Genomic DNA, 15,551 nt, shown 5'->3' on the forward strand with positions numbered 1-15,551 from the left:
AGCACGAATATAGATGTGTACATCAGCACGAATATAGAATATAGACATCAGCACATCGGCGGCTCCCCGGCGGCTCTCGCTGCGTGTGTGCAGCGCTCCCGGTTCCGGCACAGCGCCTGTCTCGGGGGCTGTGGAAACCCTGAGGGCTCCTGGCTGGGGCCTGCGGCCGGCGCCGGCACCTCGGCCTTGCCGGGGAGCGCCGCGCTGGCAGCCTTGGGCCCGCGCCGGGCCACGCACCCGCGGCCGGGTGGGCTCCCCGCGGCCGGCCCGCCCCGCTCCCAGCGCCTGGAATGGCGGGTGGGTGGGCAGAGCCTGCCAGGACCCCAGCCCGGGGGGGTCCCCAACCGCCGGCTCCCGCGTTTCCCCGGCAACGGCGCGGTGCCAAGATGGCGGCCGGGGCCGGGCAGGAAGGGGGGGGGGGGGGGGGGAGCGCGGAAGATGGCGGCCGCCGGGGGTGGGGCCCGTCTAGGCGGCGGGCGGGCGGGCTCTATGGCGGCGCGGCGGCCGAGGCTGCGCACACGTGGCCCCTCCTCCCTCGGGCTGCGGGCGCTGCGGGTGCGCGAGCGGCACCGGCACCGGCATGGGCGTGCATGTGGAGACCATCGCCCCCGGCGACGGTGAGCCGCGGCGTGCCTTCCCTTCTCCCTCCCCTCCCCGCCGGACCGGTGCCGGGTCCCGGTGCCGGGTCCCCCCGGTGCCGGTGGTCTGACGGTGTGTGTCTCCCCGCAGGGCGGACGTTCCCCAAGCGCGGCCAGACCTGCGTGGTGCACTACACGGGTGAGTGCCGCCCGCCGCGGGGCCTGCAGGGCGGGGCGGTCCCGCCGCCACCGGGGCACGGCAGGGCAGGGCCGGGCGGCCGCGGCCCGGACCGGTGACCGAGGGGCGCGCCGGAGGAGCGGGGTCTGCCCCCCACCCCCCGCCTGTCTGCCGGCATCCCGGGCCCGGCCCGTGAGGGCGGCCCGGCGCTCCACAGGGGTCCGGCTCGCCCCGGGGGCGCTTTGCCGGGGCGGGGGGGGGGGGGGTGGCCGGGCCCCGGGGCGGGGGTATGGCGCGGGAGTGGGTCCCTGTGGTCCCCGCCTGTCCCGCTGCCCCGTCTATGGAGGGGCCTTTTCCGCTCACCCCCAGCCCGTTTTTTGGGGGTGCCCGGGGGGCACGCAGTGTCCCGTACCCAGCGGCTCCCGGCGGGGTCCCAGGGCAGCAGAGACCGGCGGGGCGAGCCGAGCCCCCCCCCCCCACCCTGGGTGCTCCCGTGGGACCCCCACCGCCCCCCCCAACTTGGGGGCCCGCTGTGTCAGAGCGGGGTCCCCTCTGCCAGAGACCCTTGCGGGTGGGGTGGGGGGCAGCCCCCTCCCCAACACCATCCCTGCAGCCCCAGCCCCTTCTTCCCTGTGGGGTGGCAGCCGGGGTGCCCGTGGGGCAGAGCTGGACCCACAGCACACCCCGGGCCGGTTTTGGGGCTGGGGGAGCATGGGGCAGGTGGGCCTGGCACGGGCAACGCGGGGGCTGTTCGGGTGTGGGATTCCCACGAGGGGCTGCCACGAGGGCTGGGGAGGGCCCTGCTCCCCACGGTGCCCTCTGCGAGCTCTCGCGGGGGGAGAAAGGAACCAACGGTGGGACCCCCCAGAAATGCTTCGGAGGTCACGCCGGGGGTCCCTCTCCCCTTCAGCCCACCCCTCCAGCAGCTCCGGCTCATCGCGGTGGCCACTCTGCAGCGGGGTGAAAACATCGACCCGTTTGTGGCTGTGCTGCGCTAGCCGGCTCCCCTGCCACCCTCCCCTCGCCCGCGCTGGGGGGCTGGGGGTGCCCCTCTCTGCAGAGCGGGACCCCGGGCAGCGCTGCCCGCCGTGGGGCTGGGGGGCATCCAGCCCACCGCCGCCCCTGTCCCCCCTGTCTGGAGGGAGAGGAAGCAGCCCGGTCTCCCCGGCCACCCTGTTTCCTCCGCCGCTGGAAGAACAAAGAGCGGTTGGCAGGCAGTCAAGTGGCTCCCGGTGGGCCAGCCCTGCTGCCTGCCAGCCCTCCCGGCTCCCGGCGCCCGCTCTCCCTTCCTGCAGCGCTGCCGGAGCTCTGCCGTCCTCCCCGGCCCTGGCAGAGCCGCTTGCGGGTCACCAGCATCCCAGCCCCACGTCCCGGTGCTTCTGGCAAAGTGCTGCATGGTGACTTGCTCCTGACAGATCCTCCCCAGCAGCAGCGATCCGCTGTGCGTGGGGGCGGTTCTCTAATTTCCTTTTTCTTTTTTGTTTGTTATTATTGTCTCCTTTTGTCCTTTATTCCCCCCCCAGTTCCCTCTGCAGGCAGCTTCGGGCCCCCCTGCCTCAGCAGGCAGCAGAAATCAAACACCTTCAGTCCCTGACACCGTTTTTGTGGCTGAACGCTGCCTGCGCCGGCAGCGTGGTGCTGGGCTCTTGAGAAACGTTAGAAACCCCTGATTCCCCAGCCCCTTTACGGTGCCCACGGGTCCTGATCACCGTCGGGGACGTTGGCAGAGCACAGCGCGGGAGGTGCCACGCTCCGAGGCTCCTTCCAGAGCCCTGCGGTGGCTCCGTCCCCAGCTGCCCTTTGCTCCCAGGCAGAAACCTGCCGGCACTGGGGAGATCCAGCCTGTGGTGTGCGGTGAGCCAGCTCTCCCTGCGCTGGGCTATGGATATGCATTCAGTTAAAAACAATTTTGGAAAAAAAACCCAGTGACCCAAGGGGAAGGGAGTGTGGGGAGCCAGCTCGGCTGGCCATCCTGCGGCTGCTGCTGTTTCTGCCTGTGCCCAAGCCTCTGCTCCGCGGGCCTTGGCCCCACTGACAGCAGCTGTTTCATCCCAGGGCAAGGGACAGACAGACAGATGGCCCCGGTGCGGGTGTGCAGCACTGGGGAAGTAGAGTGGAGCATCCTCTGGGCCACCTCCTTGGGAGATGTGGGTTGCTCCTGCTGGGATTGCGGAGGTGGAGGCGTGGGTGGGAGCTGGGGGAATGGGGCTCCTTTCCCCTTCTTCAGTCCAGGGTCTCTGCTCCTTGTGGAAGATGGTGCCTGCAGCCCCGGGGGGAGCCAGGGGAGTGCTGCCGGAGAGCTTGCGCAGCGGGGTGTCCGAAACAGCCTTTGATATGAAATCTGCTACAAAGGGCTCTTAAAAAAACTAAATGAAGGATAAAGTTCCCCAGTGTGTTCGGGACTGCTCGCAGTAATTGGCATGGGGCAGGAGGGCTGCACAGGAGCACGTCAGTGGGGAGGAAGGTGTGGGTTGAGGCCCGGTAGACCTGACCCCCCTGGGTCTGGCTGCTGGGATGGGAGCCAGGACAAGGTGGGATGCTGTGCTGGCTCGGCTGGGGCTCCCGTGATGACCCAGAGAGCTGCTGGGGCTGGGTGTTGCGCTCCCCAGGAGTGGGCTGGGGGTGAAGAGAGTTGGTGCAAGGGAGAGCTGCTGTCTGAGTGCACGGGGGGGCTGCAGAGAGGGTGGGGAGACCATGGCCACCCCACTGTGCTTATGGAGGGGAAATGGGGGGGCCGTGGTCATGCTGGGGAGCACCGGGATGGGAGTGAGCCTGGCTTGGTTTGGCCGAGCACGCCCAGCATGTTGTGTCTCGGAGGGGAGGTGAGCTGGAAGTAGGGAATGGAAGCGCTGGGAGGGATACTAGAGAAAACTGGCTTTCTCCAGCAGGATAGCCGCAGAGGGGACCGCCATCCCTCCCCAGCACCTGTGTGTTGCTGTGCAGGCTGGATGCAGCCTTGGTGCTGGCAATTTCTGCTGTCTGCACAGTACCTGCTGTGGTGGAGCTCTCCCCACTGCGCCTGGGTGCTGCCCGCTCGCACAGCAGCAGTGAACGCTCTGTGGTTGTGAGGTGTTTCCTACCGAGCTGTGCAGCTGCCGACTGGGGGATTTGGGGTAGCTCAGCACCTTCTGAAGCACCCCCTTCCCTGCCTGCCCCAGGGGTCCTCTCTCCTGCCAGGCCACCGCGAACGGTGGGCAGAGCCCCCCTCCTGCATCCAGCTGCGGGTGGTGATGGGCTGCGTGGTGGGAAGCGCCGGTGCAGGCAGCTCAGGCCCTGGGATCTGAAGCACCTGGCAGAGGCTGCTGGTGGAGGCAGGATTTAACTTCAGCCTGGGCAGCCCCATCCTGACGCGGGGAGTTGGAGCGTGCGGGGTATCCCAGGGTTTTCGGGAAGGGTTTCCCATCCTGTCCCTTCCTCGAGCTGGAGCAGAGGTGCCTGCCCCACTGCTCCAGTCTCTTGCTTCCTTTCCTTGGGAAACTGGCTCCGTGCAGGAGCCCCTGGGCAGTGGCCGTGCCAAGGACTGGCATCCTGGGGCAGAGGGGATGGAGGGGGTGCAGGTGGGGCTCCACACCCCCTCAGCAGAACCCAGACCTGCAGGTTTATCTCAGGGGCTGCCTCCGCCTGCCTGCTCCAGCACTGCTCTGCCGCCTCTGCCCGCCCAGGGGGACGGGAGCCAAGGCGCACGCTGCAGCTGGCGTCTCCTGGCTGCTGCCTGCCAAGTGTGGCAGAGACCTGGCAGGGCTGCGCTGCTGCCTGTCCAGAGCCCCCCGCTCCGTCCCGCGGCTGCTGCAGCCCCGGCCACAGGGCTCCGTGCTCTTCCTCACTGTGCTTCCCCCAGACCCCCCTGGTGTTCATATAGCCCAGCTGAGATCTCTGCAGGGGTCAGATCTTTCAGGGTGGGGCAGTGGGGTCTCTTTACAGAGACCCACCTCCACGGGCTCTGCCCTTGCGGGGCTGGTGGTGACAAGCCAGGAGCGCTGCCAGGGCTGTGATGAACCAGGATGTGCCAGGGGCTGGTTGCTGCTTCTGGAGCTCTGGCAGGGCAGCTGCTTTTGCCAGAGGATGCTTTGCCTCTCCTAGCTTTAAGATCTCGTTATCTCCTTGCTTTGGGATGGCAGGGATGAGGAAATGGTTGCTCATACTTGTCCAGGGCTGGAGAAATCTCCCGGGAGCCTCGCGGGCAGAGGAGGTGCCTGAGATGAGGATGCTGCCTCCAAAGCATTGGAGCCTCTTTGTTTTCCCCGACGATGTGATGGAGGGAGTGTGGCAGCCCCATGCCGCGGAGCACGGAAAAGCTCCTGTGTGTGACTCTCACCATCCTGGGCGAGGGGCAGCCTCAGCGATTGATCCCCCTGGGTTGCTGCAACCAGCTTAGTCCATTAATCCCTCTCTCCTGCAGCCAGGGTGCTGCCAGCTCCAAAACACTTCCCACAAGGTTGGATTCGGACAGGTGATCTGCGTGGCAGAGGTGGGCAGTGCCACTCACTCTTGTGCGAGGTCTGCAGCATCTCCTGTGCCACTGGTGATGCCTTTACATTCCCCTCGCTGGGGCATTAAACGGGATGCACTTCTGCAGGCTGCGGATGCCCCACCAGCATCCCACAGGTCCCGATTTGCCATGACAAGCAGAGGGGTTGTGCTGCGTGGCCCCCGCGGTTTTTCTGCTGTGGGTGCCTGGGGGGAGAAGGGTGGCAGGCTCCCTTCCATCCTTCTGCAGCCTCCCCAGCTTGTTGCAGCGCCTGAGGGCTCGGAGCTGAGCTCAGGGTCAGCTCGGGCCACAGCCAAGCGGCACGGCCTGTGCCAGCCGGTATAGCCTGCCCTGGGTCCCTGCTGCCAGCATCCCCGCCGGGCGGGAGGAAGGCCAGCGGACGGGAGCAGGGAGCAGTGCCAGACGTGGCTGGAAGCAGGTTCAGCGAACAAGAGGTTTATCCTGGAAGGGAGAAATGAGAAAACTCCAGATTTACTATTCCAAAGTCCATGGCTACACTGTGACCAGCTGAGCTGATGCTTGAAGCCCTGGAGACGGGATTTTTGCTTTCTGTGAAATTAAAAGCTTAATTCCACTCCCTGAGAGAAAGGTGGGCTGCCAGCCCCCACCCCCTGCATCTTCCTACAGCCCGGGTGTTTCGGTGCTTGTTGCCCCTGCACAGGTGATGTATTTTTTTCCTATTCTCTTATTTCCGTTCAGCATCTCACGTTACTGTTGGCTGCGTGCCATTTGCTCTGGTCGCGGTGCGAGCTGGGGAGCGATGTCCTGTCCCAGCTTTTGCACAGATGCTTTTTCTCTTGCCTGTGGACAGTGCCCTAGTGAAGGGAAGTCACTGTGTCCCATGCGTTGCTGGGTGAGGTTGGTTTTTCAAGACTACAGAGCAGTTTCCAGCCAGGAAAACAGGATTTTGGACTGTTTTGGGAAGTGAAGAAGTGAGAAGTATTTGGAGGAGGGTTTTAATATTGCTTTTATTGTACAGGGCAGTGACTGTGTTAATGCAGAGCTGGAGCTGCCTTATAGGAGCAGCAGCTCTGCTGGCCAGTGGAGTTGCTGCTCCTGTAAGGCATCTCTGGCTCCAAGATTCCCCAAGAAGGTCAGGCAGGGAGCAAGGGAGGGGAGGAAATTCCTGCCTTGCTCGTGTTGGGGAGTTATATTTAGCCCTGGGGATATCAGCCTCGCTCAGCCCTCCCCGTGCTGGGGGAAGGAGGGGTGCTCGGGGCAGATGTGCCCAGCACTTGGTGCTGCCTCTCCCTGTCGTCGTTCCTGGGTACGGGAGTCATTTGGCTGTGGATCAGTGGGACACAGCTGGGCATGGGGAGGGCTGGAGGCTGGTGGCAGCTGAGATAGGGCACCGGAGCTCTGGATTTTTTGGGTGCCTGACGATGGAAGCCTGCCCATGGCAAGGGGCGTGTTTGCTGGCCGGATGGGAAGCGCCTGGCCTGATCCTGCTGCCTGCAAAATGGCTAACAGTGGTGCTGTGAGGTGGGGAAGGTGTTTTTTCCCTGCTTCCATCTGCTCCCCTCATCTGTGCTTGATCCCAGCCCAGAGGAGCGCTGCTCTCTGGGTCGAAGCAGCCAGGAGCAATCCTGTCCTGCTCCGCGGCTGCTGCTGCCAGGGTGGATGGTACCCTTGGGGGTGCTGGGGCGGGGGGGTGTCCCTTCCAGGCCACCCCGTGCAGGTGTTCCTGTGGGGGAAAGGCTGAGCTGAGAAGTGTCTTTGACTCAGGGCCCTGTGAGCTGTCCCGGGGTGAGGTCACCTGCTCAGGCTGCCAGGTCACAGCCTGTTTCACGCCATCATGTGTGCATCTGTCCCTGTGTCACCATCATCTCCCTCCCTCTCTCCCCAGGTATGCTGGAAGATGGGAAGAAGTTTGATTCCTCCCGCGACAGGAACAAGCCATTCAAGTTTGTGATGGGCAAGCAGGAGGTGATCCGCGGCTGGGAGGAAGGAGTCGCTCAGGTGCCCGTTGCTCCTCCGCCTCGTAGTCTGCCTCACAGGGCTGCGCAGAGCCGCACGCCTGGGGAGCTGCAGCGTGGGCAGGAATCGCTGTGTGCAGCTCGTTCTCTTATTTTTTATTTTTTTTTATTTTATTCCCCTGTGTTTTCCACCCCTCCGCCCCCTCGGCGCTGGGAGGTGTGGGTGTGAATATCACCTTCTGCATTGCCACCTGCCAGATGGCAGGAATGGAGCAGGGCCGGGCCCCAGGAACACCTACGGCACGTCGGTGACTCAGCGGTGACATTTCCCTACTGAGTCAGCTCTGAAGGAGCGCGGCGGGGAGCGCTGGGGCCTCCCGCACCGAGCGGAGACAGCTCCTGGGCTGCGAAGCCCACGCAGAGGGAGGGCTGGTGGGCACGGCACAGCACCGGCTCCTGCACGCATGGCTGCGTGGGGACGCAGGGCAGCACGGCACAAGGGTGCCAGTGGCTGTAGGGAATGCCAGGCCATTCCCTGCATTCCCTGGTGTGACAGACGTCTCAAGCACTGCTCCTTTTCCAGCCCGTGCTGCCAGCCCTTCTGATGTTCTTCCCATTCCTCTTCTGTCCCCTCCGGTTTGTCCGGCCTGGGTCCTTGCTCTTGCCCAGTGTAGGGAGAGGAGTGAGGACAGATCTGTGTCCCTCTTGCTGTCACTCATCTGGCAGTGCCCATCTCCTGACATCCCTTTATTTCTGTCCCTGTCCCCAGATGAGCGTTGGTCAGCGGGCAAAGATGACCATCTCCCCAGATTACGCCTATGGCTCTACTGGCCACCCAGGGATCATCCCACCAAACGCCACTCTAATTTTTGATGTGGAGCTCATGAAATTGGAATGACCTACTCCTGCACCCTGTCCTTGGGTAAGGAGGGGCAGCTGCTGGCAGGGAGTGTTGTGGCCTGGGGGCAGCTCGAGACCCCCATCCTTTGTTTCGGGCTGCTGTGGGTGGAGGTGATGGCAGTGGGGGGTATGAGAAGGAGGGGGTAGGTTTATGGCTGTGGGTAGAAGTTGCTTTCAGGAGGCTGGTGAGGTGGGGGTCGCTCTGGTGGTATGGGCAAAGCTCCCAGCCTGGCAGAGCGGGTTCATGCCATGGAGGCATTGCGAGGCTGGTTGACCGTGCCCTGGGTTCCTTGCATGGTGTTGCTGCATGGCGGGTCTCGCCTGCCTGCTCCCCCTCGTGCTTCTCTTGCTGCTGGTGTGTGGGTCCTGCAGCGTGGGCAGGATGGGGCTGTGCTTCCCCCCTGTAACCGGGGCTTGGCTCCCGCTTTGGGCGAGTGGTGCGGTTTGCGCGGAGCCTGCCCGCCCATGCCCACGCTCCCTCTGCCAGGTTTCCTCCGCGGGCGGGTGGGCAGCTTTGTGACGCTGCCTTTCCTCTCCCAGCAGGTTTGGCACATGGAGGAATCCAGAATCTCAGCTTCAAGAAGAGTGCACATGACTTTGTACGGAGCTTTTCCTGATAGTCCACTACACTCATTGTATAACCTTACACCTTGATTGAATGCCTTTGGTCACTAAGCTTTGCGTCTGACTCTTCCTCCTTGTATCGTGTTTTTATGTCTTTTTAAACTATACGCCATAAACCTCAAATCTTTTTTGGGTCAAGTTCTTAATCTTATTTTTGTTCCAGGTGTAGACTGCGTTTTGCCCGTAGCACGCAGGTGGGCCACCCTTAGATAGGAGTCATTTGAACAAAAGGAAACCTGTTAGTTACTTGTTTTGGTGCAGATCTCTATGGTGTTTTCAAACCAGAAATTGCTGCTGCTGCAAAAGCCATAGCAGAGTGAGGCTGTCGAGGCTGAACGGATGCGGAGAGCAAAGTAGCGCTAGGATTGTGTGTAGGTATCTGCCTGGATCCGGGGCAGTGGGGGAGCAGCGTGTCCTTTCCCTGCTTCTAGGGAGGGCGCAGCATCGCTGCTGGCACCATGGGTTTGCTCCTGGGAAGGGGGGCTGCTCTGCTCCTGCTTCACTGCCATCTCACGGTGGACCTTCCTTCCCACCCCGCTTTCGGATTTATGGAGATGGGTTTCCACCAGAGCTCCACCACACCCTGAAAATTCAGTAGCGTACATTGAGCTTTCTTTAAAGGAAAAGGAGAACAGCAGGCAAAGGGAAGGTGCTGTCTGCAGGGGAGGTGGTGGGGCTGGTGGGGAGTCAGCTCAAAGAAAACGCCCCTGTCCCCTCTCTCCCGCCCTGGAAAGGAAACATCAGGCCCCAATTGTCCCTGGTCTGAGCACACCTGACCGTTCTCTCCTGACACCTGATGCTGGTCATCGCCGCTTGTCTGGCCTCATATGATGCATAGCTTCCCCTGCTGCTGTCCTATCTGCCCCCCTCTCCACCCTGCCTAGTGATTTGGTAAGAGAAATTGCCGCCGTTCACTTCTTCTCCACCGCATAAAGGTATCAAGTTTTATTATTGCAATAAAAATGCTTTATGCTGGCTTTTCTCAACCCTGTGTCTTGGAGGTTTTTCCCTCGCCTGTCTGTTGCTCAGCACAGCGGGTGCCAGGCCAGGCTCGTGGGGTGCCAGGGGTGCCGTGCTGGGCTCGCGGGGTGCCAGGGGTGCCGTGCCGGGGTTCCATGCTGGGCTTATACGATGCTGCGGCAGCAGAAGGGCCAGCCTCTGGCTGTGCTGGCTTGCTTTGGCGTGAGGCTCGGCTGCTTGGCCCTGGGAGCGTGGAGGGATGCCTGGGGCTGGCTGGGCTCTGTGGGGAGGTGATGGTGGCCTGCTGGAATTCGCATAATTAATTGCCTTACCATAACCTATTAAGTGTTGCCCTCACAGCCTCTCACCGTTGCGGCTGTGACTCAGCCTGGACTGGGAGCGTGAAGGGCAGACGGATGTGCGTTCCCAGGGTGTCTCCAGCTCCAGACACGCGTGTCGATCCATCTCCCTGTGTTCATTTTGGTCCTGTTCAGAGCCTGGATGTTGCAATGGGTGGCACGGCACATCCAGGAGCCAGCATTTGCAGGTCGGAGCCCCACAGACCTGAAGAGCCTCTTGGGGTTTTTTCAGTGCCTTTTTTAGTGACCCCCCAGCATGCCTGCTCGGCGGGGCTCCCCGAGCCCCCCGCTTCTGGGCTTCCCTGCTGCAGCTCAGATGTTTGCTGGCCATGGCTGGTGAACATTGCATGGGTTCACAGCATCAGTGCTGCTGGGGCACTGCACCCAGCTCCTCTGCAAACGGCCTTTGCTCCATTTGCCACCATTGATTACACGGCCATGATCGATAACGCGGCTGTGATCGATAACGCAGCAAGTCCCAGCTCTTGAGCGGTTTGCTGGGAGCAAAGTTTGTATTTAATGGGGCCCTGGGGAGGCTGGGGAAGGCGCTGGAGGGAGCCGCAGCTGTGGGGCAGGAGCAGCTCTGCTGCTGGACTGCGTGCGGGAACACCGATGCTTGCACAGGCTCGTGTGGGATTGGGGCCAAGCGGTGCAGATATTAGTGCTACCCTTAATTGCTCCTCAATTAAGCCGAATGGGGAGCTGCCAGGGTACCAGCGTCCTGCTCTGCCCTTCACTGTAACCACTTCTAGGCGGAAGCTCAAGGCAAGCTTGGATTTCTCTTCCTGCAAAGCTTTTTTCCTTTAATTATTAACCAGTGCCAGGTAGTGCCGTGGCTTCTGCCTGGGGGTAAGCCGGGGCTGGGGGAGCCTGGTGCCCTTGGGCCAGCAGCTGCCCTCAGCACGCAGCCTCCCGCGCCAGCTCCTGCAGCACCCACGGGTGCAGATGGGGTGTGGGTCCTTCCAGCTCCGGTTTGGCAGAGATGAGGACTTTGGAGCAGGCACAGATCCCCTGGGAAGCATCCTTCTCTGGCTGCTGTAGGATGTCTCCCTGCTCCTGGCTGTGTTCATCAGTGGTCAGGCTGCTCTCGTCCCAGGCTGGCTGAGGCAGCCGGGCACCACTGGGCTAAAAATAAACCCAGAAAATGAAATGCTTCCTGGCCTGGCACATGGGAACGGAGGCACGGGGAGCTGGGATGTGCCCAGCTGCTGCTCTGTGGTGGGGCTGGCCTCATGCTGGCAAGTCCTGGGCTAGTGCCACTGGCTCCGAGCCCGGCTGGGTGCCTGAGGAACCCATTGCCCAGTTCCTGGGGACGCGGTGGCCCATGGCATTCCTGGTGCCAGCAGCAGGATGTCACAGGTGGGTGCTGGAAGGCTGGATCCCAGGGTGATGCAGCGATGTCCCATGGCAGTGGGATGCCAACGTCTGCCCCATGCCCTGACTCAGGTGAGCTCTGTGCTCGCTCAGGTTTTCCACCTGCGGTGCAGGACTCCCATGGGGCTGTCACACCTGGCACATGCCCCGGGGCCACCAGTGATGACTGGAAGGATGCAGGACACGGCATCCCCATCATGGCTGCGTCAGCCCCACGTGCCTGGGCAGCGAGATGTCAGCGGGAGCCAGCCGCCCACACAGGGCTGCTCATAGTGGGGCACCCCACTTCACCACCACCCCCGGCAGCACCCTTGGTCCCCAGTTTGGGGCACTGGGCTGGGGCATAAGGGCTGCGGTGGGGCCAAGCCATGTGCTGGTGCCAGCATGAGTGGTGATGCTGTGGGAGAGGGGGCTGCTGTGGTGGCTAGTGGGGGGGCACAGCATTATCCCTGCTCCCCCAGGATGCCAAAGCCACAGAAAGCCATCCCCATCCCTGTCCCCATCCCTGCAGTGCCAGAGCCCTGTGCAGCTTTGGCTTCACCTTCCTCTTCCTCACCTGTGCCCTACCTGGCAGGGGTGACAGTCAGCTGAGGCTGCCTGGCCCCTCCCTGGGCTGGGCACGGCAATAAAAGCCCAGGGCTGGGCAGAGGGTGGCACAGGGAGCTGGGATCTGTTGACAGGTGAGTTCAGGGGTGCCAGGGTTGGGCTCTGGGGGTCTCACCTGTCTGAGAATGCTGCTGCGGTCCCAGGGCTGCATGTGGGATCCTGCCTGGCTCCCATGGGGCTCGGAGCTGGGTCCAGATTTGGCTCCTACACCCTGGGTTCTGGATGATGTGTTTTGGGGCACGCAACGCTGTGGGGCAGGGCTGGGTGGCACAGGAGCACTGGGGGCAAAGGGGACTGATGGGGGGCACGGGGGACTGTGAGGAGCAGTCAGAGGGACAGTTCCCATGGGACATCCCACTCCTGTGTCTGGGTGATGCTGGAATGGCCCCACTGGGCAGGTTGATAGGGGGAGCAGGACCCACCACCAGCCAAGCGATGCTCAGGGTACCTGTGCCTGGAACACTGCTGCTTGTGTCCCCACTGCTGGGAAGTGGCAGAGGTGGTGGCTCTGGTGACACAGCCATGAGTCACGCTGGAGGCCCTGGGGTGACAGCCCATCTCTGGCACGCGGAGCCAGGCACGCGGGCCAGGAGGGATGCTCGGGGAGAGGTGCCCCATTCCTGAACCACCCGTCCCCGTCCCCAGGCACAGCTGTGGCAGCAGCAGCAATGGCAACACTCTACCCATCCCTGGAGGACATGAAGGGCCACCAGATCTTGCAGGTCAGTGTTGGCAGAGCAGTGTTATGGTAGGGTGAAAAACCCGTGATGGGTCCCTGTGAGGTCCTGCCCTCAGAGGGTCCCCAGGGCTGGGGGGCACAGCCTTGAGCAAATCCTATCCCTTGGCAGGCGCAGGCTGCTGCTGGCGTGAAGACCCCTGCCACGACGGTGGTCACAGAGAAACCAAAGCTCGTCTCAGGCACCGGTAAAGTCGGTTGCAATCAGCTCCCCCCGTCAAGGAGCTGTCTGAGGGTGCGGGGCAGCAATGCTCACCGTGCAGGGGGGCTCACAGGGCAGGGCCCCCCCACAGCATGGTGCATGGGTAGAGGATGGGAATTGTGAGGGTTTCTCTCGGCTGGCCCATGGCTCCTGAGAGGCTCCCAGGGAAGAGGCAATGGCTGTGGGCTGGGGACCCCACGAGCTGAGGCTGCCCTTGGTGTGTGCCACAGGGCCGCCCGTGCTGTACCCCAACCTGGCTGAGCTGGAGAACTACATGGGGCTCGCTCTCTCCAGCGAAGAGATCCAGAAGAACCTGCTCCCGGAAAGCAGTACTGTAGGTGTCCAGGCTGGAAGCTCTCTCCTGCCCTGCGTGGGGTCCCCATGCCACAGCACCCCTGCTGGTGGGCATCCCTCCAGGGCCGCATTCTGCCTGGGGAAGGAATGCAGCATCCCCCCAAGGGCTGGTGTGCACAGGCCCCTGTACCCCCGCTGACCCCCAGCTCCATTGCAGGCACTGACCCCTGCCGGGCCCTCTCCGGGCCAGCTGGTCGCCCCCCTGAGTGGGAACAATGCGGGGCTGCGTCGCGCAGAGATCAAGCCAGGTGTGCGGGAGATCCACCTCTGCAAGGACGAGCGGGGCAAGACGGGGCTGCAGCTGAAAAACGTCGACCAGGTGAGAGGGCTGCGCTGGCGTGGGGCTGTGCATGGTGCAGCACCGCATGGCACAGCACAGCATGGTGCACTGTGGCACGGCATGGAATGGAACGGCATGGTGCACCATGGCATGGCACGGAATGGAACGACATGGTGCACCATGGCATGGCACGGAGTGGAACGGCATGGTGCACCATGGCATGGCATGGCACAGAACAGCGTGGTGCACCATGGCATGGCATAGCATGGCATGATGCACCATAGTTTGGCGTGGAACAGAACGCATGGTGCACCACGGCATGACATGGCATGGATCGGTGTGGTGCACCATGGCAGGGCACAGTGCAGCACAGCATGATGTTGCATGGCAGGGCAGAGCACAGCACAGCACAGCACAAGCATGACAGTACAGCGCAGCATGACATGGCACAGTGCATCATGGTGTGGCAATGTGTGGCATTAAATGGCACAGCATGCCACACTGCCCCACAGCAGGCTGCAGCATGGCATGGCATAGCATGATACATGGCATGGCACAGCCACTGAGTCCCCATGCCAGCACCATGCCATCGCTCCCCCCGTGTCCCCAGGGCATCTTTGTGCAGCTGGTGAAGGCCAACTCGCCGGCGGCGCTGGTGGGGCTGCGCTTCGGGGACCAGATCCTGCAGATTGATGGCAAGAACTGCACGGGCTGGAGCAGTGACAAGGCGCAGCGGGTGCTGAAGAAGGCATCCCCTGAGAAAATCGTCATGGTGGTGCGGGACAGGTGAGCGGGCAGGCAGGCAGTGCTGGCAGCAGTGCTGGTGGTGGTGCTGATGCTGATCACGCTCTCCCCGCAGGCCTTTCCAGCGCACCGTCACTGTGCATAAGGACAGCACTGGCCACATTGGCATCGTGGTCAAGAAGGGGAAGATTGTGTCACTGGCCAAGGACAGCTCTGCTGCCCGCAATGGCCTCCTCACCCACCACTGCATCTGCGAGGTGAACGGACAGAACGTCATCGGCATGAAGGTAGGGGCTGTGCACAGCCCAGTGTGGAACGTGCCCGGGGGTGTCCGGATCCCACTGGGGAGCTGTGAGGGGCTGCCGTGGGGCAGTGGGCAGAGCTGGGTGCCCCATGGGACCCACCCGCTCTCTCCCACAGGACAAGCAGCTCACGGAGGTGCTAGCAGGGGCCGGGAACGTGGTCACGCTGACCATCATCCCCACAGTGATCTATGAGCACATGGTCAAACGGTGAGAATGCAGGGCCATGGTGCTCGCCCCCACCCTGCTGGGGCCCCCCGGGGCCCCCCAAAGAGCTCCCCAAGCTCCCCCCGCTGAACACCCATCCCTGTGCTCAGGCTCTCGGCGGGGCTGGTGAAGTCAGCCATGGACCACTCCATCCCTGACCTCTGACGTGATCGCTGCTGTCCTGGGGAGCTGACGCTGGAAGCATGAAGGGGCTGCTGAAGTACCCCTGCAGCATCCCCGAAAGCAGCTGTTTTAGCACAAACCCCCTCATCCCTACAGAGGCTGGTGGCTGCTGGGTGGTGTGGGGGAACTGCTGGCCTGGGCTGTCCCCTCCTCCTCCTCCTCAGCAGGGATGGGGCATGTGCCCTCCCCCTGTCCTGGGGTCCTCACGTCCCCCTGTGTCCCCGCTCAGGCCAGCCCCCCTTGGGGCAGACGCCAAAGGCTGGCTCCAGCCAAAGCAGACACAGACCCAGTGACATTTATTACATCCACCACAGACAGCGAGTACAGGACAGGGGAAACAAGAAAAGGGGGGTTACAGCTTTTTCAGTTCTGTATTTAAAAAATATATTATATAGATTTGTCTTTCAAATATAATCGTTACATTTATTTCTTGGCAAAGCTTTGGATAGTCTAACAGACGTGTACACAGATCCACAAATACATTGCACAAGAGGCGTATATCCTAGCTCCACTTACATCGGCCGCCCCGGCTGCCTGGCCACCGGTTCTCCCCCAGTAT

At 62.6% G+C, this 15,551-nt stretch overlaps 2 protein-coding genes across 3 annotated transcripts; both read left to right on the top strand.

The window, feature by feature from the left end:
- The first annotated feature begins 483 nt into the window (after nt 1–483).
- On the top strand, nt 484–8,823 carry FKBP1A (FKBP prolyl isomerase 1A). Of its 2 annotated transcripts, none has more exons than XM_055722585.1 (5): nt 484–617; nt 730–777; nt 7,092–7,204; nt 7,931–8,083; nt 8,602–8,823. In XM_055722585.1, exons 1-4 carry the CDS (start codon nt 581–583, stop codon nt 8,057–8,059), a joined length of 327 nt encoding a protein of 108 aa, XP_055578560.1. In that variant the 5' UTR covers nt 484–580; the 3' UTR covers nt 8,060–8,083; nt 8,602–8,823. The 2 variants fall into 2 exon arrangements, with proteins under 2 accessions (XP_055578560.1, XP_055578559.1); XM_055722584.1 differs by having other exon boundaries at nt 490–617; nt 8,605–8,823.
- Nucleotides 8,824–12,327: 3,504 nt separating this feature from the next.
- On the top strand, nt 12,328–15,191 carry SDCBP2 (syndecan binding protein 2). The gene is made up of 8 exons (XM_014284741.3): nt 12,328–12,706; nt 12,833–12,908; nt 13,153–13,256; nt 13,434–13,595; nt 14,167–14,342; nt 14,416–14,587; nt 14,721–14,812; nt 14,920–15,191. Exons 1-8 carry the CDS (start codon nt 12,653–12,655, stop codon nt 14,972–14,974), a joined length of 891 nt encoding a protein of 296 aa, XP_014140216.1. The 5' UTR covers nt 12,328–12,652; the 3' UTR covers nt 14,975–15,191.
- Nucleotides 15,192–15,551: the final 360 nt, after the last annotated feature.

The sequence above is a fragment of the Falco cherrug genome, chromosome 10 (assembly GCF_023634085.1).
Source record: "Falco cherrug isolate bFalChe1 chromosome 10, bFalChe1.pri, whole genome shotgun sequence".
Classification (NCBI taxonomy): Eukaryota; Metazoa; Chordata; class Aves; order Falconiformes; family Falconidae; genus Falco; species Falco cherrug.

Excerpts from the sequence above, each read along its gene's own strand:
- FKBP1A (XM_055722585.1), top strand. The coding sequence starts at position 581 with ATGGGCGTGCATGTGGAGACCATCGCCCCCGGCGACG. Across the intron at positions 618-729 it reads GACCATCGCCCCCGGCGACG|GGCGGACGTTCCCCAAGCGC; the intron begins GTGAGCCGCGGC and ends GTCTCCCCGCAG. Across the intron at positions 778-7,091 it reads CTGCGTGGTGCACTACACGG|GTATGCTGGAAGATGGGAAG; the intron begins GTGAGTGCCGCC and ends CTCTCTCCCCAG.
- SDCBP2 (XM_014284741.3), top strand. The coding sequence starts at position 12,653 with ATGGCAACACTCTACCCATCCCTGGAGGACATGAAGGGCCACCAGATC. Across the intron at positions 12,707-12,832 it reads AGGGCCACCAGATCTTGCAG|GCGCAGGCTGCTGCTGGCGT; the intron begins GTCAGTGTTGGC and ends ATCCCTTGGCAG. Across the intron at positions 13,596-14,166 it reads AGCTGAAAAACGTCGACCAG|GGCATCTTTGTGCAGCTGGT; the intron begins GTGAGAGGGCTG and ends CCGTGTCCCCAG.